The sequence below is a fragment of the Cydia strobilella genome, chromosome 2 (assembly GCF_947568885.1).
Source record: "Cydia strobilella chromosome 2, ilCydStro3.1, whole genome shotgun sequence".
NCBI classification, from domain to species: domain Eukaryota; kingdom Metazoa; phylum Arthropoda; class Insecta; order Lepidoptera; family Tortricidae; genus Cydia; species Cydia strobilella.
Window position 1 is genome coordinate 4,661,962 of NC_086042.1, and position 25,289 is coordinate 4,687,250.

Below are 25,289 nucleotides of genomic sequence, written 5' to 3' on the forward strand. Positions count from 1 at the left end.
TCTTGTCAATGCCATGTATGTTGTGGGTATGAATAAAGAAATTATCTATCTTATATCTAAAAATACTTGATATTTTTGTTTAAGAGCAAGATCACTATGAATAATTCGAACAATTATCGTAAGGATATTGATTGCCGTATTATTCATAAAGACAATAAAGGGCTATTGGTACATAGGTACCAATGAAATGATGCATATGGAAGAACTGGAAGACAATGAAATAAAATATTTCTGTAACTTTATTGATACAGAACTTTATTGATCATTGTTAGATGATACAATTTTAACATAACAATACTTATATTATTGAATCTTTATCTTATACAAATTTTATGACTTTTTAATCCAAAGAATTATTTACATGCTCTCGTAATCCCTTATATACATATGATGTTTAATTGCACCATGATGGCAATAAAAATGATTTTTGTTGTGTTGTAAATAGTATTTAGAATAATGTATGTTAATATTATTTATTTTGTTTAATGTAATTTTTAAATTGTAATATAATATTATTGTAATTATGAGTCCCTGTTACTCGAAATAAATGTTTTTTTTTAATAACACCTAATATAGACAACGCTCCATGTGGTGTCAGTTGCTTTAAAACGGCACTATATTTTACGGTAAACGCCATTACGCAGGACAAATCTGGAAGCTTGATGACTATGCAGAAAGTTACAACTGGTAATTATATCATGGTTGACGATGAAGCGGGCCCTACAGCAGCTGCCCCTAGTGCATCTCCAGGTGGTCTTGGCGCCCTTCTGCAGGTCCAAGTAGAATGAGTACCCGTTGACAAGCGCCAGGGGCTTGTTTGATGGGTTCCGGACGTATTGAACTGGAAAAATCTTCGCATTAAAGTCAAGCTTATAAAATATCCCCACTCTATTCATTCATTCTGGGAATTTTAGACTATAATTCTAAGAATGCACTATCAGCCCGTTGTGCTATTCTGGTCATCTAAGTTAATTTAGGCATACTCTTCTTTGCGACTGGTTTATCAAATTATCAACCAGTTTTTTCGAAGGCCTTTAAGCTTGATTTCTAAATGCATCGTTATAGCAGTAGCTCCGTGACACCTTTTAATACAGTACCTTTTGCTCTATAAGCCACTGTAAGAAATGTTTCCATAAAAGTTGCAGTTACTACTCGAAAAAGGGAAATTTGAACTACATATCTATGTGTTATGTTACAAAATCCATTTCAGAATATTGCGCATTTATTTATTTTTTAGTTAGTTATTCGGCTAATTATTTTCTTTATTGTATATTTTACAGTAAACGCCATTACGCAATACATATTTGGACGCTTGATGCTTATGCAGTAAGTGACAGCTGGTGACTACATCGTGGGTGACGATGAAGCGAGCGTTACAGCAGCTGCCCCTTGTGCATCTCCAGGTAGCCTTGGCGCCCTTCTGCTTGTCCAAGTAAAAGGAGTACCCGTTGACGAGCGCCATTGGCTTGTTTGTTTGTTTGTTCATGACGTATTGAACTGGAAAAAATCTTCGCATTACAATCAGTCTTGTAAAATGACATCTGTCTTAAAGGTTAATAATACACATCCAGCCCGATTTTCCTTTTTGTCTGACTGATAAAAATAGATGTATGTGATAGAATCATTAAGTTTATGTGGCCGTAACTCGTGGGGAAGAAAGTGTAACCGTTGACGAGGGTTAAGAGCTTTTGCGCTGAGTTTTTAACATACTAAAATTACTGAAACAACACACACTTGTAAATCGAAGTACAGACGTCTCGGAAGGTAACGCGCACTAGTAGGTATAGTCAGGATCAAAACTAGCCAATGAAACAACGCACTAAAAGTGTCCGCCACCCTGAAATACTTTTCCAATTAGAGAAATTTGTACAGTTCACGTTCAAAAGTATCTGTTACAGTTTAATATCTTCTTTTGTTAAGCTGTTAGAGAAGGTTACATAATTTTGATGCTGACTGTACGTTATCGTATAAAATGCTACAATTGCTGTCAAACGATTGCTAGGCAATCGTGTTCCGACCGATCGTGCCAATATCTTTAGCATTAACATAATATTAGTCCGGCTAGTAAGCTGAAAATTAAAAAAAAAGCTTAAAGTACAGTCCCAACAGGAAGAAAGCAACTTGGTATGGCTGTGTAGGTAAGAAGAATATAGATATGGGTGTTTCCCCTCTTTATTCCCACTTTTGTGTCCCATTTTGCAGTTATTAATGTTGTTAGAAAAGATTTTGTATTTACAACAAAACAGCTAATAAAAAAAACCGCCATAAATTACTTAATAGTATTCTTTAAAGTAGGATGTTGCTAAGACTTTTTATAGTTTTAAAATTATGCGTCGTGCACCACACACTTGACAATTTGTTTCACTTCTATTGTCTATTTTTTTTACCTAGATAAGCTAAGAGTTTCAAGCTTTCTTCCGGATGGGACTATACTTTTGAGATTTGGGGAAATGAGCCGTAAGTAGGTTGCCATCAAACATAGTCATCAACTGCCTATTAAATTTTTTATTTATTTTTTTACATTTCGTGTTTGCTATGATTGTGAAATACCAATATAGATGTTACGGATTTAATAATCCTGGATATCCATTAACACTTTAAATTTTCACGTAAATACCATTCCTTATAATATACCTAGAGGCTTCATGCGAATGATTCAAATAATAATTGATAATCACTCCATTCTTGATCGTGAACTTCGCATAACAGTGATTGTGTCTCGTACAGCGCCAGGTTTGCTTGTTCCCGACCCTCTCACCGTCCTTTATGAAGAAAGTGTACCCGTTTATGAGTGCTAGGTTTTTCTGCGAAGCATTTTTGATGAACTGAACTGAAACAATACTTAATTATAAAGGAATTGTTTCCAAATAAAGTATGAGCTTTGATGCTGTTTGGAATTATGGAAGTCAAAAACCATTTTATATTTGAAATGATACGTAATTAATAGTAGCATCGAGTTTTTTTTACTGTTATAAAATTGATGTCACTCAATATTCCCTTGGTATTCCCAAATGAGTACCTAAATAGTTTAAGTTTGTCAAAGTAAGGCAATTAAAACTATTTGAAAGTACATTTGTTTACAGTGCGTTGTATTGTTGTCTTGTAAGGGACTTAGTATATAACTCAAGCCACTTGTTTATTACGTATTACTCGTTTATTAACTCGCATATAAATACAAGTACTTGGCGCTAAATATTTATACATCTATGCAAATATTTATACTTTTATACAAATACAAGGCCGTAAATACTAAAAGATATACGTACGTAGATTATGCGTGGAATATAAATCGTATTAAATTGAACAAAGCTGCAACATAATATGACATACTTCTGGTTGATTTGTGTTATTCAAAATAATTTTATAGAACAATTTCACACAATATCTTAATAAAAGCATAATTGAAAAAAAAACTTAGTACATTATTGCAGACCGGGAAAGGGCAATTCGTGGCTGAGTTTCGATTCGGAGTCCGACAAAGAAGACGAATCCACCAATTTCTATTCCGGCCGAGGCATATAATAGTGCTTTTCTCCAAACATGCGAGGAAATAAGATAAATTAATGATTCGCTTTGTTATCGCTTTTTTATCGCTTTTTAGTGATAAGACCGCCTGTTGTTGCTTAGTTCGCTATGTTAATTATAATATATCTAAATTTGTTTTAATTATGCACAATAAAGAATATATTATTATTTAAGATTATTATTATTTAAGAAGTGTTTAGTTAGCATCAAGCATCTCTCAAATTGAACCTTCACATCAAAAACAATCACGTTAAACATAACTTTTTTTAAGTTTACAATCTTGTTCAAAATGCCAATTTTATTAAAATACCGTATTCATTTGCAAAAAAATCTGAAAATACTAAATGTACAAACAAATCTACAATATTTTTAAACAAACATAATTGTTTTAGCATATAATTTTGGTTATTGGATAATTGGAGAAAACTAAGTAACCTATTTAAGAAAAATGCGTTGCGTTATCCTTTTTTACGCGGTATATTGGCTGGATACATTGATTTCTTAGTCTAAACATGTTATTAAAAGGTAAAAAAACATAAACATAATTTTCCGTCCACTAAAACTGTGAAGAACTAAAGAAATGTTTTTTTTTCAAATTTGATTTTGACATAATGAACATCTTCCTGTACTAGTTTGGATACAATAAGGCGAACATTTCCGAGCATATTGGAGAAAAACATTTTGTCGTGATAATTTCACCTCCTTCACAGCTTTATGTATAAACCATCTCGAATAATATACTTAAATGGTTTATGTGGATGATCCAAGTTAGCGTAGGTCATCTCCCCTTTATCGATGGTGAACTTGGCCTTGCAGCAATTGTGTCTGGTGCAAACCCAAGTCCTCTTCAAGGTGCTGCCAACTTTCAAAGGGAAGAAGGTGTACCCGTTGACGAGGGCCAGAGGTTTGTTTGAGATGTTACGGACGAATTCAACTGAAATTTATAAGTAGGTAAATATACGTTTTGTAGAATCCTTGAAATGAATCTAATAAGTTGTTGCCACGTTTAAAAATGCCAATATAATATTTCGATGTTAGTAGCTTAAAAATTAAAAACACACTATTACTGATAGAGTAAATAATAAGTGGCAAGGTATCAACTGTAGCAGAACATTTATTAAAAAGCAGCACTTAATTAAGAAATAATTACATAAGCATTAAGAACCTCAGTTATATACTGAAGCTTTCATTCTGAAACAATTATAATTACAATTAGAATCTTAGTAATACCTACTAATAAAACTGGAGCCCGATTTTGATTTTAATTTCAGGTCTAGAAAAGTCACTTTCAAAATCTGACCGATCATCCATGAGAAATTCAGAACAGAAAAGTAAAATTTTCATCGGGCTCCTATTTAAGAGTATATGCTTTAAATTACATCTTATATCACTCACTGATAAGAGTTAACTACAGTGAATACGTAAATAATGAATTAAAGTTGCAATAAAGAACCACATACAGAAAGAATATGTACTACCTATGTAAATATGTACAACAAGTACGAGTATATTAATTTATACTACCACATCGTTTGTGCTTTAATTTGAAATTCTTCATTTTCCTTTGCCTTTTTCTTTCTTCGTAACTTTCTTTTTATTTTCCTTATAATATATACCATCAGAGACAGTAAACGCGGGTGCCTCATGATTGTGCTGGAAGTCCGACTTGATGATGACCCCGCAGAGCGACTGGGTAAAGCGCGACTTGCAGGCGTGGCTCCTGCTGCAGCGGCAGTACCAGACCTTCTTGGTGGCGCTGACGCTATCCACATAGAAGGTGTGCCCGGCGATGAGCGCCAGGGGCTTGCTGGCGGTGTTCACCACGTACTCGACTAAAATAGAAACTTCACATGTAAGTGCGAAGTCAACAAATTGTTTAATTTCCATTGCCATCAATATATTGAGTTACCTACTAGAAACGCGTAAATAATAGTTTGTTTGTGCGCAAAGAGAAGAGTCACAAAATGTATTGGTGCCTACCGAGTGGATTGTATAATGAGATGAAATGAAGCAAACACATAGGTATTATAAGTTAATTATGTTAATAAAGAAAATACAGCACAATAATATATTACGGTGACATAGGCAGACTAACTGACATGAAACAAGAATCAAAAGTATAAAGATTTTACAAATAATATCTACAAAAGAGGTCGCATGCCAGCCAGTCGCACACAGTATCCTTATATTTCACGACTCTTGTTTCCGGACTGACCTTATACATATAATAGAAGTAAAACGAATTGAAACTTAAATGTAAGTTTATTCAAAGTTAGACACAATTCCATACATAATTTTTTATAAGAAGATACGTCTGCAACCTGCCATTTTTTTTATTTATTTAATAAAAAATAAATGTACATCCATAGACGAAAAATACGAAATACCTATATGAAAATCAGGAAATGAACCATTCCCCATATTATAAAGAACGGAAAGAGGAATAGAAGGAAGAAAAAAGGTTAAATATATGAAATGATGATGGTTTTAAGAGTCACAATAACTCAACCACCGCCATACAAGCAAAGTTACGCTCTTTACTAAAGTTACGTTCTAAATTTACGAAAAGAGTGGAATACGTAGTATTTCATTTTCGAGGTTCTATACACTAAAATGTATTTTGATATAACACACTACAGCTTGAAATAAATACCATCCCGTATGACATAATTAAATGCTTCATGAGTATGCTTCAAGTTAAACCTGGCTACTTCGCCCGTATTCATCATGATGAACTTTGCTCTACAAGAGTTGTGCCGTGTGCAGCGCCAGTTGGTTTTAGAAGCCGTCGTTGTATGAACGCAGAAAGTGTAGCCGTTCACGATAGCAAGTCGTTTGTTTGATGAAGAGCGGACAAAATGGACTGAAAGCAATAATACATCGCTTCAAATAGTGTAACCTCTTTTAAACTTCAAACACAATTAAATGGAACAAATACCGTGATTCAGATATTCTTTCAGATAGCTGACGGACGAACAATAATAATTAAAAACATAAAGGAATCATGAAAGGTATGGTATCATAGCAGATGAACATGCAGTCTGTTTATCTTAAAATATTTAGGTACATAAATTGGATCTTGAATGTTTACATTTTATGATGTATTTATATCGCGTAAACATAATTTATAAACTTTAAAATGATGCCGTGATGCCAAAAAAGATGCAGTTGCCATCCGAATATCATTTTACCGTTCGATATTTCATACTTCCATACTTCCATAAAAAATAGATAAAAGTTACAAGTCAAAGCCTGATATAAACCCCATCTCGTATGATACAAAGCTCCACGTGATCACCGATCAGCCGTCATAGAAAATGACGTGTCGGACGCCTCGGCCCGGGCACGGTCGGCCCGGTCTAGCGTGAGTCATCATTGATTAGTTAATATAATAAATAAATTAAATAAAATAGCCTTTTATTTCTTGGAATTTTTTGTCTTACATTGCTTAGTGGTTATTATTTGTCTTAAGTTATCTTATAATGTATTAGTTGTACAGATAAATAATAAAATTGATGGTTTCATGATAAAAGATAAAGTTATTTAGCAAGAACCCCGTCTTCGCAGGTGAAGGCCTCCTCCAAAGTTTTCCACCTATCTCTGTCTTGCGCTGTTTGCATCCAGTTTGGACCAGCGACATTTTTTATTTCGTCTTCCTATCTAGTAACAGGTTTGCCCCGCCCGGATTATTTAATATATTCTTAAATAATACTATCAGATGGAGTTTAACCGATCATAAATAATCTAGTACTCATCTACGTAAACTGAGTACTTACCTACCTACTCATACGCAAAAGTACCTACTTACATCATAGCAAACAAAATTGAGTTTGGATTTGAATATAATACTTATTACAAAATTATTTAATCAACTAGACGTAAAAAACTATCATCTAATACTTCAATTAATTACCCAGCTTCGCCTTTTTTAAGTGACTAGTATTTATTACATTGTCACGTCGTAATGTTAATCCTCACAGCTTAACGTAAACGCCATTACGAACGATATACTCAAACGCCTTATGGCTGTGGTTAAGGTAGGCGCCCACCACCTTCCCGCACGTCGTCACAGTGAACCTGGAGTTGCAGACGTTGTGTCGGGTGCACCTCCAGTTGGTCGAAGACGTGTACTTCACTGGATAGAAGGTGTAGCCGTTGACGAGAGCCAGCTGTCTTCCAGACGTGTTGCAGAGGTATTGCACTGAAATGGTTAATTATATTAGTCAAATAAAGGAATCAAATAAAGGAACTTGTCAGTCACGTATTTAGAGACGAATATTGCACGACGTTTCGCTCCATAACGAGCGGCTTCAACGGGAGCCCGCGTTAGCGCACTGACGCAGAGCGCCGCGACACCGGTGAGTGCTTTAATATATTTAATATGTCTGTGATTAGAGTCTGCTCTTGCAAACATGGTTAAGTTTCCGTGTGATTTTTTTTTCTTGATTATAACGTGTAAAAATCAATATAAAAACTTTTGCGTCAGTTTCCTCTTAATATTATGGTTAGGTTACCACAACAATCATGTTTGAATTTTACCACCTATAAAGTTATATATGTATGAAAGACATGGCAAAAACTCAAAAAGTTATTAATCAAAAACTGTGATTGTTTTATTTATTAAATCTAAAACAGTAAATTACAGAGCGAATTGAAACTAAAATACATAGATAACTATCTTAAAAACTAGCATACGTAATGTAAAATTTACCTTAAAACTAAAACACACATTATGCTAGAACTCTATCTATGTATATTTTGCCTAGAACTCATAATAATAAATAATAGAATAATAAAATATAATTTCAGCAGCACAATATAATCCAAAGTAGGTACCTAAGAACATTCAAAAGCAGAACTTGAGCTGAAGTGGTCGAAATTGTACCGAAACCAAGGCATCGCGGGAGATCTCTAACTACATGGATATCCGTGATAAAGGAAGACCTCAAAAACTGGGTCCGTTTATGACGACCCAGAAAAGACCACTCTGGAGACGGACTAGGAGAGCCGACCCCAAATAGAGATAGGAATAAGGCCTAAAGAAGATTTTGTTTTTTTTTTCTTAGCATGTGATAGATCCACAACACCATCTTCGTCTGGAACCCCCCCCCCTCCCCCCCGCGTCCGCGCTTGTCTTGCGGCATCCACTTGGTGACTAAGATACAAGTCCATCTATTCGGATGCGCAAGCGCGTCCCACCAAGGCCCACTTCAGCCTGGCAGTCTTTTCCCCTACGTCAGTTATGCGTGCTGTGGAGCGCAGTGTACTTTCTTCCTACAGTTTATAATAATTACCATCCTTAATAACATACAAGGATTTTTCATGACTATGCTCCAGGTTAGCCTGTATAATTTCCCCGTTGTGAGTGATGAATTTCGCTTTGCACTTTTTTCCTCTAGTACAGAACCAGCTCTTCTTTGCGGCGCTCTCATTGCCCCAATAGCATGCAAACGTATAGTCGTTGACCACAGCCATTAATTTGTTGGTTCTGCTCCTAACGTACTGCACTGAAAATATTAAATAATTAGTAATTAGCTTACAGTAAACCAAGGCAGCGATGACGCAATGTTATCGCCAAAGATTAAAATGCCTGTGGGTTAGCTGAAGATGATTTTCAGGACAGAGCGAAGTGTAAGGAGAAAAGCAGTAAGACAGTCCCAGTCACGGTAAAGAATAAACGCTAGGAGGATGATGAGTAATTTGCTCACAGAACAAGGTTGCTATTAATATACTAATCGTTAATATCTCAGAAATCGTCTCCCTCAGACTTTAAATGCTGCAAAGAAAGATTTGTATCCTTTACCTCGATTCCAGTTCGTCAATATATCTGAAGTAGAAGGGATGGATGGATATATTCTTTATAATTCTCTTCGATTTTAACCCCTGGATTATTTTAGTAAGCAAATTAAATGATAAATAGTTTCCACAGCTTAAAGATTTAGACTTTGTCGCGACACGAACAATATTAGGTACATTGATGAGATTTCCCCATTCTCTTCTTTATTTGGACAGCGTTATGTAATAAGCGATCAAGCTACAATCAGCTGAAACCGAGAAAATGAGCTGGAAAGATTTGTATTTTTACTTTTAATTCACTTACAACAACCAAATTTCTCGGTTTTAATTAATTGCCGCTTAATCGGTTATTCCATAACGCTCTCCAATTTATAACGTCTAAATCCAGCAAAAAGTGTATTCATTCACAAAAAGGTAATCACACGGGTATAAATAACCAATCAAGCCAGTAGTAAAGTAAGTTTGTTTTTATTTACTACAGTACGATAATTATGACTAGGTATGATGGTTTATGGGTACTGCTGTAAATATATACTTTTCGTGACTTATTTCACTTACAATCTACCTATATATCAGAGACATTACAAGCTTAAATCTTAATTAGAACACCATTCAGTATGAAATACTTTAACTCAGCATGACAATGTTGTAAATTGCCCATGAACATTTTCCCATTTTTCATGGTGAATCTGGCCTTGCATGGCGACCCTCTGGTGCAGCGCCAGACTTGTGAGTGGGACGCATTCGTTGCCAGATAGAAAGAGTAGCTGTTGACGAGTGCTATCAACCGGCCCGCATGGTTCTTAACATATTGTACTGAAAAACAAAAGTCACAGATTTTAACTATACATAAACTTCCAACATAAATTTTAATATTACAGATGATAGGTATAAAACATATTAAGGATTGGGATCATCACTGGAACTTTCATAAACTTCGAATTAGGGGATTTAATTTTTTATTGACTAGAAACAATTAATTTTAAGACTACAAACGTACGGGTAAAGTAATTTCTTTATCACATACATATATATCGATTACTCTGCGATATCTAAAGACTAGTGTATCTGTCTTGTTTCATAACAAGAGAAGTTATTATAATTAGTATACTGCTATATCGAGTTAAATAGTATTTACGTACGTAAATATGTACGTTTATTTCACTTTTACCACCAATAAAATTATAATAACCTATTTCTCTTCTTATTTCATTTGTCTTTGGTGCCGTAATACCGTTAAGTAGTTATCTCTATTGCGCTTGTGTATGTTAAGTTAGTCACTTATATATTTTAAAAGGTTCTTTCCTTCTTGTTCGTCCAAATAATAATACGTCATCTTAAAATGGGTATCATAAAACTTATAAACATAAGTTATAAACTGAAATAGATATCATACACCAAAGAAAAATTCCGAGGCGATTCCCGCCTCGACCACCGGTGGACTTGGTCACTTTTTCTTTGGTGTATGCCATCTATTTTAGTTAATAATTTATATAAAAAAAAACACAAATCAAAATATTACATAAAAATGATTCGATTTGTTCCCTAGTTGGTTATAAACATAAGGTTTTCTTTTCTCAAAATTATTATGAGTTAATCATAAAACATAGATATTGAGGCTATTTTATCTTAATATAACAACCATCCTTTACGACATACTTGAACCGACTGTGACAATGCTGAAGATTCGCATTATACATCTCACCCCCGGCAGATATGCTGAACCTGGCCTTACATGGCGACCCTTTGGTACACTGCCAACTAATGGAATGGGACCTAACTTTTGCTCTGTAGAATGTGTAGCCGTTGATGAGTGCAATGAAGCGACCTGCGGGGTTCTGGACATATTGTACTGAAATAAAATAACACGAGTAAATATGAATTAGAATGGATACAGGAGAGTTCTAGTTTATTTGGGGAAAGCAAAACGGTCCTTGGTGCTCATATGCGTAGTGCTTGGTGTTCTTACGTACAAGAGTCGTAACATAATATTAATATCAAAAATAAAAATATAACTGAGACATTTCCTTTAATATTGATATGATATTCATTAGTACACAGAACGTTTGTATTTTTCTTTATGTGCACGAGACCTTAAAAAAAATTAAACACATAATTTATTTAAAACACGTATTGCATGGTTACATATAAAACAAAGACTTAAAAAGTAGTGATGGTTTACATGTGCCTGAACTAGGATTCCCTGTGTTTCAGAAACCGGAAGGAATTAAAACCGATATATACGATAAAACATTTTCGATAGACAGACCATAAGGATGATTATAATCGAAGGCTGCAAAATGTATGGCCATTTTATTCATAAATTTGATTAATAATTTCTTCATGCAAATTTGCAGCTCGCTACACGTACCTTTCAGCCTGGACAAAAGTAAGTAATTGGATAATTTCAAAGTTTTAGAAATGAAATTAAACAGGCAGGTACGACTGCTAAAGTAACGTGTACTAAATAACACATGAGGATGTATTAAATTTCTAAATATATAAACATTATTAAAAAGAAAACAGAAAGCTAAACTTAATCACTTTCTAATATCTTTGCCTACTTACATAGTAACATAAAATATAAAAACTAAATTCTCCTTCCGTAAAATAAATTATGTCGATACATTTTTCTCGTTGTTTTTCCATATTATTCAGGTACCTACTCGTACCTACGTATTTTGTTCAAAAACGAGTTGGTATTTTAATAATAAAACTTTCAGTTGCGAACCGGAAAACGCAGCAGGAAAAGACCCACAACAAGATGGTCCGAAGATCTAGTTAAGGTCGCGGGGAGCCGATGGATGAGAGCAGCGCAAGAACGGTCGCTGTGGAGATCCCAGGGGGGCCTATGTCCAGCAGTGGACGTCTTACGGCTGATATGATGATGATGATGAAACTTTCAGTTAGGTAAACTTATTATCATTCCATCCTTGGTTGACCATATTTTTGATTTGCTGCATTGCTTGTAGCTTCTAGAGTTTAAGGTAAATGCCATCTTTGATAATAAACGACGGCGCCTTATGCATATGATCAAGCTTAGTCCTTATAATTATTCCGTCCTTCGTGGCTACGATCCTTGCTTTGCAGGGCCCGATGGTGCAGACCCACACATTATTCTTGCCCCTGCTGGCGTGCTTGTGTAAGTAGAAAGAGAAGCCATTGTAGATCAGTACGTCCAAACCCTTGGTGTTACGCGCTATAAACACTGGAAAACATAACAATCGCCAATAATAAGTTGTATTCTGAAGGAGATAGAGGATATTTTAAAGATAAGTGCAAGTTTCTTAATTAAGTTATGTATATTGTTGTATATTGTATTATGTATATTGCATGGCAAATCTCAAAGTATAACTATTACAATGTAGTTATATGTTTTATTTTAACTAAAATTCAATATTCTACACCAAGCTAAAGAATTAACAAGACACAGTATAATATTAACTCATTCGTATTGATTTTGCATGTAGAGCTAGAATTAATAAACTTTTAAATATAAATGCTCCTAGAAAGAAAACACAGTCATTACAGTTTAATGTAAACGCCATTTCTTATGACATATTTCTTCGCCGGATGGTTATGATATTCGTTAACATGGGTAATCCTATTCTCCTTCGTAGCAGTTATTCTCGCTTTGCAGGTGTTAAGGGTACAGAGGTACACGTTGGCAGTCCATCTGCTACTCGCTTTGTGGAGGTAATAGCAGTAGTCGTTATACACTAGGGATAGTCCACCGCGGATGTTGCGCACCCAGTGGGCTGAAGCTGTAATTAACGTAGGTATAAAGAATCAATCTGTTAATTTTTTATTTGAAGTGGCTGAACGGAAATAGCAGAAAGATTTTTTATTGCTTAAATGGGTAGGTAGCGGTAAACAAAGTGTAGTATTTAGTTATGAGACAAAACTTAGTCTGTTCCATCATACATTTGTAAATTGAACTGCAATTTTGAGGGAAGGAAGTATAAAAGTGTTATTGAATTCTTTCACTAACAAAAAAGGACCAAGCTCTCCATTGGCCTTGAATGTTGAAGTTGTGGTCTATTTCAATTTATTATTTATAGGTGTGACTCCTTAAAAACACAGTCAAAATATTTAATAAAGTTTGATGAATTTGATTAGTTTCCTGGTCAAATAATATAATTAAGTAGGTTGCAAATATAAAATTTTAATAAAATTGTCATGCTTTTATTACACACACACAAAACTTACGCACATCTTGAGTAAATATAAACGCATTCTAAGTCCGTCTAAGTTTTCCCTGCGCCGGCTTTGCAATGATAAAGTGTCACCATGAACATGATACTTTCATAGGAATTTTAATATATGGTGCAACTTTTATACAGATAAGACATGAGAATGTTGAAACATAAATGCTATAAATGTTTTGTCATCTGCAGAGTTAGCTTAACCCGACTCTTTTCGGGTTAAATAAGATTAAATACCTAACCTAAATCAAACCCATACGTAAACTAAACATTTACACAAAAACCTCTACAGTCTAAAGTAAACTCCATTTTTTATGATATACTTCTTCTTAAGATGACTATGGGATTCATTCACAAGCATAATCCTATTCTCCTTGGTAGCAACGATTCTCGCTTTGCAGGTGTTGCCCTGGCTGCAAAGGTAGACATTCTTGAGCCTGCTACTCGCTTTGTGGAGAAAGTAGCAGTAATCGTTGTAGACCAGCAATGAATTGCCGCGAGTGTTTCGAATCCATTGGGCTGAGGCTGAAATTGTTTTCGTTGTTATTATTCGATTAAACATAATGTTATAACGTAGGAATTGAAAAACGAATCAGACAGAAGAACTACACAACACACTTACGAACACATTTCTTATTTACAATGAATTATCAGTATAAATAAGCACGGAAATGTACAGCATTACAAAATACTGTAATACATTTATGGCATCGAATTATTTGAAATAAAATTATTTAATTAAAATTTGATTTGGGGTTCTTCAAAAAAGGAGTGTACAGGTTTTTAAAGGGTCGGCAACGCGCATGTAATATCTCTGGTGTTGCAGGCGTCCATAGGCTACGGTGACTGCTTACGATCAGGCGGGCCGTATGCTTGTTTGCCACCTTCGTGGTATAAAAAATATATATGCTTACATTTTAATAAAAATAACCATGATAAATTTCATATTTATCAGTTAAAACTATTTGATCTGGCTACAGCTGAATATAAACTCCATTTTTTATAACATAACGCTTCGGATTATGATTATGTGCTGCATTCATATGGATATTTTTTTTTTCGTGGTAACGCCTCTCGCTTTGCAGTATGATCCGTGACTGCAGAGGTAAACGAGGACATTCTTGCGTCTTTTGCTTGTTTTATGCGGAATAAAGCAGTAATGATTATAAACCACTACAGAACCTCCGCAGATATCACGCATCCATTGAACAGAAGCTGAAATTCAAGTAAAGAGGGTTTGAACTTTTTAATCTATAGACTGTAGGTAGAGCACTGTATAATTGCATCTATACTTAATCGAAATTGCTGAAATATATATAGGTAGTTCCTTTGTTGCAAGATTTGCATGTGATTAGTATTGAAACTGTTTTAAACGTTATATTTATCAAAATAAATATAACACAACTGATCTAAAAAATACTTAAGTTTGACTATTAGAAAAATACTACTTATGTTCTAAAACTTACTTAATACCTAATTTAAAAATAATAAAAAACTAGTCGTAAATGTACATTGTACTGAAAATGCTATAATTTTTTTTTGTTACTTATTTTATTTTATGTCTTGTTTGTATCAAGGTTCTAGATATACATTTTGAAAAAAGATAGAATAGTATTGTAATGCCCGTTAGTGTCAAAGTTTCGTATTTAGGAGTCCTTGGAAACAAAACAAAAAAACATTTCTTTTTAGACAACATTTGTAATTCATCAAAGTCTTATGTATATACCGTTACGAATAACAAATTTGGCAGGTAGATGAAAGTGGTCTTCCAAAACTCGATATATTACTCTTTCCGTGGTTGCGTAGATTTTCGCCTTGCAGTGCCGAGTACTGCAGCGCCAAAAAATGTTAGCTTCTCTAATTTTTTGCACAAAAAAGGTATAGCCATTATATACCAACATTTCACTGCCCCGAGAGTTTCGTCCCCAAATTACTGAAACAAATTAGATTAAAACGGTCAATGGGGTCTAGTTTCTAAAAGTGGTACAAGTTTTGACTTATTATAAGATAAAAAAATGGAAGTAAAATCAGACTGAAATTTGTTTTTCTAACTTATTTAAACAAGTTTTAACTCGTGATTACAGCCTTTTAATTCATAGTCTTGTATAGGTACGGCTTTGCAATACAGTAATAATGTAGGTATGTACTTTCCACCTAGTTGAATAGTTGTTTTACCAATGCAATCTACCTCAGGCATGTACGCGTTGCTATATAAGGATCTTTATGAGAGACGGCACACCACCGCTTGCGTGATCTGTGCGTGCACGCGGCTCCAACATTGTAGCGCACGCGTATGTCCAAGTCTACGCACACAAACTACACACAGCCGGTCTGGCCATAAGGATGGTTGGTAATTCATTAAATAAATCAATAATCGACGAATATTAGTTTATTTTCAGTTCAAAAATACATACGTAGATTGTTTTAAGTGTTCGACATCTACGTTAAATTTGTCCATGGTCCTTTGTATGCACGTTTTTAGGAACATTTTGGAGAACGAATGTTTAGACCACATTGTAAACCCACTATTATCAAAAAAAAGAACAGTTTACACAATACACAGTCTACACCGTTTATTTCCATAAGGTACATTACAACTTAACTAATACTCCATTACGTATGACGAATTTTGCCGGTGGGTGAGAATGGGTTTCCACGACGTGATAAATCTCTCTCTGCTTGGACGCCATAATTCTCGCTTTGCATTTAGCGCCAGTGCAGTACCAAAAGTTACTGTTACCTTTACTGTTGCCTTTGTGCATGTAAAATGTGTAGCCGTTGTACACTAGCAATTCGTTACCACGTGAATTAAGCACCCAGGCAACTGAAAAAAATATTTCCGATTGATAGTTAGTTCATTTTGAAAGGGTTCAGAAACGAATTCTTTATGGTTAAAAAATCGGTGATCGAAGTTCCCACACGAATCAAAGTAACCTCAATTTACGATACCTAATCAAAATGTTAAAATACTTAACATTCAATAATGGCTGAGAAGCAAGAAATTAGGCTAACTGCAAGGACTACTATTATACTAGTCGTCTTCTAGAGCATCATTATTTATTGCTTAGTATTTACATATATATCTTTGTTATTTACGGATTCCTCATATTGGCCATTTATTTGCGTATACAATATGAACCTTCAAAATATAGGTTAACGCGGTAATAACCAATTATATAATATTTAATAAGTATAATCTTTACCAAAAAACGACTACAAAATATATTCAACTATAGACAGCCTTAGTTGACCTTATAACAATTACAATTGGGTAGGTAAAGTTTTTTGAAGATAGGCAAATTATATTTTTATCCGATAGTATTCGTCATAACGATCACGGAAATGCAGCTCTTTTATTTTTATTTCGTATTAATTATTAAATATATTTTTTTAAGTGACCGAGATGACGTTTGTGAAATTTAATAGCAGATCAGGCACTAATGCCTGTGCACGTGATTTAATTGATGAGATAGAAAAAAAAACGATGTCAACTGTCAGTGTCACTTAGCTGTCATTGCCGAAAAATTTTAATAACAAAATGTTTAATGTATGTATTTCACGGATACGTACAGGAGGGCCTTCGCTCCTCTAATTTCGGCGGCATTGTGCTTATCGCTGTTATGATAATAATTTAAAATCATAACTAGGTCCATGTGGGGCAAGTTTGTAGAATCTGCTTGCATAAACTCGCTCATCCTTCTTGCAAAACTCAGTCCAAGGGTCAGCGCAGGGGTCGGGTCGTCGTAAGGGAAGAAAACGTTGTCCAATAAGCAGTGCCAAGTTGTCGAAAGTAGATTCAATCTTTGTCCAAATACTCGCAGATGTCGTGGGGAATCAGAAGTCCTTGGGTCGTGCTGAGGTCGTCAAAAATCTCAATGATAACCATATGATAACTCTAAATCGCAAGGTAACAGAAAGGGTTGGGCCGTTGTCTGTTATTTTTCGGCAATGACAGCTAAGTGACACTGACAGTTGACATCGTTTTTTTTTCTATCTCATCAATTAAATCACGTGCAAAGGCATTAGTGCCTGATCTGCTATTAAATTTCACAAACGTCATCTCGGTCACTTAAAAAAATATATTTAATAAATAATACGAAATAAAAATAAAAGAGCTGCATTTCCGTGATCGTTATGACGAATACTATCGGTCAAAAATATAATTTGCCTATCTTCAAAAAACTTTACCTACCCAATTAAACTATGGAACTAGGGAAAGCTGGGATACATCGTAGTATTATTTTTGTAGTCTACATAATCAGTTCACTTTACCTTAAGCACTTTTATAATATAAAAGCGCTGCTGCATTATGCATAATTATATTACGAACTTAACAAACAAAATGAATTTTCAAACGTAAATATTGGCAAACAAATAATTTTAAAACTCAAAGTATACACCTTTCAACAAAACAATAATGTTCATATTTTCATTCTTTTTTACCATTATTAACACATACATTATTTATGTTACAACTTAATCAATACTCCGTTACGTATGACGAATTTTGCCGTTGGGTGAGAATGGGTTTCGACGACGAAATAAATCTGTCTCTCCTTGGACGCCGTAATTCTCGCTTTGCATTTCGGGCCAGTGCAATACCAAAAGTTTGTGTTACCTCTACTGTTACCTTTGTGCATGTAAAATGTGTAGCCGTTGTACACTAACATTTCGTTACCACGTAGATTAACAACCCAGGCAACTGAAAAAAAAAAAAAGTTTATTTAGCAAGAGTTACGTATAAAATAAAATAAGTGTTTTTTAAAGAAAAAACTTATCAGTTATAACATAGTTTATTTGCATGAAACTTTATGTCAAACATTATATTATATAGTAAACTCCGTGACGTATGATAAATTTTGTAGGTGGATGAATATGGGTCTCCACCGCGAACTTTATCTCTCCATCTTTGGTCACCCAAATTCTCGCTTTACAGTTACTGCCGGTGCAGTACCAAAAGTTACTACATCTACTATTAATCTTACGCGTATAAAACGTGAAACCGTTGTAGACTAACATTTTGTTGCCACGTGGATTGACAACCCAGGAAACTGAAAAATTTAATTGGTTTGAATAAGCCGTAAACTACTTTGATTCGCGGGGTAACATTTATTATCGACTTTTGAAGTTCATTTTTAAACGCTTGGTTAAGAATTTTATGATGTGGGTTGGCAACCATTACATGATAAAAGCGTTTAGAAACGAATTTCAGTTTAAAAATCGTTGATCACAATTACCCTACGAATCAAAGTGACCCCAGTTTATGGTAACTAATCAAAATGTTCACATATTTGACATGCTACAAATCTACAATGATAGAGAAGCAAGGAATTTGGCTAACTACAAGGACAACTATACTAGTCGTCTTCCAGAACAACATTATTGCTTAGTTATATATATTTGCTTAGTTAATACTAATATAATATATATTTGTTATTAACGGATTCTTTATACTGGCAAATTTATTTGCTTATACAATATGAGAACCTACAAAAGATAGATTAACGCGGTAATAACCAATTATATAGTATTTTATAAGTAGGTATAATCATTAACAAAAAACGACATCACAAAACAAATTCAATTATTAGGCTCTCAGAACACGAGGCGTAGGCGTGAGCGTCGCGTTAACGTGGCGTGTTACGAGAGGCGTAGAGTTGTGGACACCAAGCGTCGCGTAAGCGTGATCGTTCTGTTAGCATACAAGTTACAAGTCACGCTTACACCTGTCGTCATGACGGCTGAGATCTCACGCTACGCCGCGACTACGCTTTGTGTGCGGACTTCTACGCATCGCTCACGCCACGCTGACGAGACGCTCACGCCTACGCCTTGTATGCTAAAGACCATAGTCTTCTATAGGTATATCAGATAATTTCCCCACTTTTTGTCGTAGCTACTAAATATTTGCAGTTGCGTGTGAAGCAGCGCCGCAAAGGGTCGATTTAGGTAAGTCTTACCTAATAACGTAAAATTTAAACTAATTTATTATTACCACAGATTTTCCGTTTTACTTTTGTGCCCAGGTAACTGAAAAAAATATGTCGTTAGGCAATTACATATAATAAAAAAAGCAACAGTAACAGACTTGAATAAACACATTTTATTCTTTCTTTCGCACAGTCAGCGAACCTGTAAGTTACTCGTATGTGTACACAGTTAATACATTTGATGATTATACAAATATTGATTGTCTACGAGAATAGCCGAATGGCTTGTTTTATTATAAATTTACAAATCGCTTTAAAAATGTATTTTACATCATTATTGAGGAAAAAACAACAATAAGCTATAAACATAGTTTATGACAATTTAATATAAGTAAAAATATGTCACGTTTTGAACTAAAAGGTACCACATTGTCGGTTGTCCATAAGGTTGATTTCAAATTTGAAGCTAAATGGAAATAGCGCCTTGTTGACAACCGATAATAAGCATCCTTTTGGTTGAGAATGGCAGATATTATAGTTTATAATACACTCCGTTACGTATAGCGAACTTTGTCGGTAGATGACCATGGGTTCTAACCACGCGGATAATTTCTCTATCTTTGGAAGTCCAAATTCTCACTTTGCAGCCATGACCAGTGCAGTACCAATAATCAGTAGTGTGTGTGCTGTTGCCCTTGTGCAAGCAAAATGTATAACCGTTGTAGATTAATTGCTCGTTTCCACGTGTATTACGAACCAAAGAAACTGAAATTTTAAAGAATTTGATTATAATAGAATGAAGAGATCATAATAAAGATATTAAAAAATAACACAATTTATAAAGACACACCACTAAGATAAATTCTATGAATAACATTATAATATAATAATGTAGAGAATGCCTTTAGGCATTAAGTCCGCCATTTGTTTTTTGAATAAATAATACAATTTTTTTTTTGTTCAGCATACTACAAACGAAAACAACATAAAAACATGATACAAACAAATTATTTATTACATATTATTACAATTTTATATTTTTTTTTATAGAAAAGTATGTGTAAAAAAGTTTTACATCTTAAAAATCAAAAAATGTATCTATAACAAATTAGATACTCAAAGAAGTTTATAAAAAATAACCAATGACACCTTGTCAAGCGATAAGAGCCGGTTTTGCAGTTACGGATAGTGAACAGTGTAGAATTAGTTCTACGGCCCATTTCTCGACCGGTATTAGTCTAATATTGTTAGTGCGTTGCCATGGTAACCCATACGACTTGACAGTTCATGGAATAATAATATTAGTCTAATACCGTTCGAGAAATGGGCCCTTAACAATTAGTAACAACGTATCGACCATATTTACCTTCGCAAGAGAAATTTCGGCGATAGAGTAGTCTCTAGGTATCACCATGATTTTCCCTTTGCAGTTAAGGACTATGTAACTGCACCAACTGTTATAAATCCAATACTATGTTTATGTACTGTAATATTATATTTTAATAAATTCCCCGTTACGTAAAATGAATTTTGGTGGATGATTATGGTGGCCGAGAACACGGTATATCTCCTTATCCGTGGTGGCCCAGATTCTCGCCTTGCAATTCCGGACCGTGCAGACCCAGCAGTTAGACGCACCTTTACTATTCGTCTTGTGGATGTAGAATTTGCAGCCATTGACGAATAAAATTTCGTTGCCACGTTCATTAAGGACCCAAGATACTGGAAGTAAATTTGTAAGTTAGTAAATTGTGTCGTTTTCAAGCAAAAGGTACCACATTGTTGCTTACAATGAGGACGAAATTTGCTTGCATCTTTATATGAATAACCTAAATAACAATGTGGTACCTTTTGCTTGAAAACGACATTAAATTAATAAAGAGTGATCTGCATTCGTCGCGTGTCAATACTCGTACTGTAAATCTTATAAGAAAAGGGTCACCCACTCGCTTGTGTAGCATTTAGGGGGCCTACCTATTACCAGTCCGCCGGACGATATCGGTCTGTCAGTTGTTCGGAACTGTCAAATTTTTGTTGTAACTGACAGAGCGATATCGTCCAGCGGACTGGTAGTGGGTGGGCTCCTTTAGAGTTGCAAGTGTCCATAACTCCATAGGCCGTAGTATTACTTCCCATCGAGCAGGAATAAGAAAAATTGAGAAAGGGCAGATATCGAAATTCCTTACTTACGTGCTGCTATAGAAAATAGAAATGTCCATTCACGAATTATGAAGATGGTTCATGGAGCCTAGCCAAAATGAGAATCGTTAAAGAAAACGCAAATCGAAACTTATAATGTATGTAAATAGTCACGTAACTTTTCGTAGCATATATCATCCCGATACATTGTTAATTTTCATTTGGCGTTTGTCAATCTACGACTGACATCTTGGCTAGGCCCCCATATTAACTTAATAATACACTGAATGTGTTTTAAAATAGTTTATTTTACCATAAATCAATTGCGATTGAAAAGTAAAAATATATTTTATATGGGTATTTAATTTAAATATTTACACCTATTACACTTACGTAATTATTTACAAATAAGTGGTTAAAGTCGATTGTTGTACAATCTTAAGCACCTTTATAGTCTTATGTAGGTTTAGAATATTATTAAAATAAATAATTTAATATCACTACATAGTATAAAACAAATTCGCTTTCCGCTGTCTGTCCGTCCGTCTGTCCCTATGTATGCTTAGATCTTTAAAATTACGCAACGGATTTTGATGCGGTTTTTTAAAATAGATAGAGTGATTCAAGAGGAAGGTTTGTATGTATAATTTGTAAAGGTTTTGTGTAAATTAGTTGAACTACCCGTGCGAGGCAGGGGCGGGTCGCTAGTAATGAACTAATAATAAAATTATAGTCAACATTTCTACAGTCCATAAATTAATAAATAAAATCCGTGACACCAGTGTCATTCATACATTCATTAAGTACACCATGGTCATTCGAATATTTATAATATGATTAACCCTTTGAGAACCCTAACAACTTTACAAATGACCTCATTTTGATGTAATGTAAAAAAACACAGCGCAATAAAAAAACAGTTGTAACAAAAGAAAACTCGTTTTAACTCGAAGTCCTAAATTAATAAAAATTCAAAAGTATATTTTGATATGATATTTTGTTATCATTAGCATGCTCGTCGGAACGTTCTTTGAATTGACCTCTTGTGCATCATAATCGTATCTAGTACATGTCAGCCAATTCTTACAGGCTGATTCGGACGTACACCTGAGATGAAAGCAATATTAGTTTGCTGTCATTCGCGCGTTAATTTCGTACAGACACAAATATTACTTGTTGCAGAAACACAAATATTAGTGTGATGCGAGCGAGACGCCCGCGCGAATGACAGCTAACTGATATGATTCCTAAATCATTTTAATATCGGTTTGATGCCAGGTGCACTTTCGAATTGGCCTGCTACATGTGCTCTGGAAAATCCCGTAACACCACTTTTTCGCTACGTACCTGTAGACCCATGCACATGACGCACAAACGCTTTCATAAGGTTAATGAACAGTGGCTAAATTTTTATATACTTTCCATCTTTTATAATAAACTTTGGCGGTGGATGATTATGATCCACTGCCACCCTGTATATTTTCTTGTCCTTGGTTGAGCCGATTTTCGCTTTGCAGGAGCGGTTGGTACAGCACCAAGAAATCGTCGTTTTGTAGGTCTTATTGACATAAAACGCGTAGTCCTCGCAGATAAGTATTTCATTGCCGCGATTGTTGCACACCCAGAAAACTAAAAAAACAACATAATCATTGCCCACCTAAAAATTAAAATAAACAAAGGTTTGCCAACAGGTGTAGATAATACTAATGCAAATGGACTTAAATAATTAGACTCAAAAATCGTAACAAAGTATTCATTCAATTATGGTCAAATATTCCGTAACAAAAATCAGACTAAGTATAGACCCATGCCCATGACGCACATACATTTTAATAAGACTTCATTGAGATCAACAAGTTTTGACTGAAAAAACGCTTTTAATAAGGCACTTAAAAAAACATTTGTAACAAAAGTAAACGCGTTGTAACTCGAAGTCGTAGACACATAACAATTTCGGGTTCACTCTCTACAACTTATTTTATTTATTCTCATGTTTTCTTTTGCTTTTTCTTATAGTAATACGCTTTAGCGGCCTCTCTATTTCTTCTTCTTATATTATCTCTTTGTGCGGGCCCTACTCGTCGGTGGTATCGCTGGCGCTCTTTTTCTTTGGCAATCGCATACTGGTCAGGGCGTTCTTTTATTTTAGCTCTATACCGTCTTTGAGTTTCTCTCATATAGTCCTTCGTAGATCTATTTGATTCGCCAATTTCTAGTAGTAAAAGAAGGGTTATTAATGTGACATAATAACTCTTGATATTGTTATCAGAACAAAACTAAGGTAGTACAGGCTGGCTGAAGAAGTCGAGACATTTGGCTTCAATTGATGAAGTTATCTAGTTGTAAACCAAACTTTAAACTGCAGTTAGTTTATTATTAAATGCTGGTAATGCTGGTACGACATAGTGATACTAAAGTAATTAACTGTAACACCTATGTACCTATGTTTAACAAATAAAAAACATTGATTGATTGATTGAATTTTATTTATAGTTTCCTGACAACAATGATTTTTTGCAGAAATTAATTTCATCGGAATATTCAAAAGGTTCTTAAAGCCTTACGTAAAAGTCAACTAAAAATATAAGAAGTAGAAACAAAACAAATATTTCTACAAGTTTATAGTCTTAAATAAAGCCCATTACGTATTACAAACGGATGCGGTAAATGGGCATGGTCATTGTCAGTTTTTATAATCCGCCTATCTGCAGTGGTTATTCTCGCGGTGCATCCCCTTTTAGTGCAACACCAGTGCGTACGGTCACCCTTGCTGCTAGGTCGCCTGTGGATGTAGAAGGCGTATCCATTGCGTATCAGCACCTCGAAGCCGCGACTGTTCTTGGCGAAGATAACTGAAAAAAAAAGGTAAGGTATTATACAAACTGCTTGGAGAGGGATTTATTACAGACGTCTGTTTCTGAAGATATTTCCTTATGCGTTACGTGTACGTGTACTACGCAATCATGAAGCGTACTAAATAATATCATATTTTAGGTTTGTATTATGGCAATCCTGAAAAGTTACGCGTTTCTGAGAAAAACCAAATTAAGACTAACGAAAATTCGGACAAACAATACATTATGACTTAAAACTTTATGAGAAACAATAGAGACCCATTTCTAACTCGTAGGTGTCAAAGTAATTCAATAAAAAATATCGTTCCCTTTAATTATATAATTTCTCACGAGTCATAACTGGCAAGCATGTTTCCACTAAATATATTTCACTTGTTAAGTTGGATAACTTGAAAATTCATAATATATAACTGGAATGTTTCTGTTCGGGCATTGCAATCTTTTTAATATGAGGGTATGCCGTTTCGGAGCAAATTCGGAGGTAGATTCAACACCTCTGACTGTCAAGCATCTGCGGCTCGGGCGCGGCCGTCAACGCATGTTCCTCTGTGTGTTAATATTTCCAAAATTCGGTATTTCGGTGGTGTTTGCAAACAATCAGTTTACAAGGCGTGTGTGACGACCTCTCAAGGCCCTGGAAGTGCTAGCTAGCTGAAGAAGGACCAGGATCCCCGAAAATCCTCGGCGTGTGCTCAAGGTTAGTGGCTATCGCATATTGGTTGATTGCAATGCCTGTCCAAAGTTTTTAATACGCTAGGGAACCTAGGACCAGCTGAGTTATCGAAGGGTTCATAAATACGTGAATAGTTTCTGTCTACTTGGTCTCCAAACGCTCCTAT

General features: G+C 34.8%; 1 protein-coding gene across 16 annotated transcripts in view; it reads right to left on the bottom strand.

Annotated features, from left to right (window-relative positions):
- LOC134755337 (protein tramtrack, beta isoform) overlaps positions 1-25,289 on the bottom strand; it is a 598,730-nt gene that overhangs the window by 210,671 nt on the left and 362,770 nt on the right. Inside the window, exon 5 of one of the 16 annotated variants that reach the window (XM_063691859.1) lies at positions 1,235-1,497. The exons of 14 other annotated variants lie outside the window; for them this stretch is intronic. In XM_063691859.1, coding sequence (XP_063547929.1) covers positions 1,250-1,497 — 248 coding nt within the window. In that variant the 3' untranslated portion in view covers positions 1,235-1,249. Of the gene's footprint in view, positions 1-1,234; positions 1,498-5,064; positions 5,358-25,289 lie in introns of those variants that run through there. One more of the 16 variants, XM_063691839.1, reaches the window with a different exon arrangement.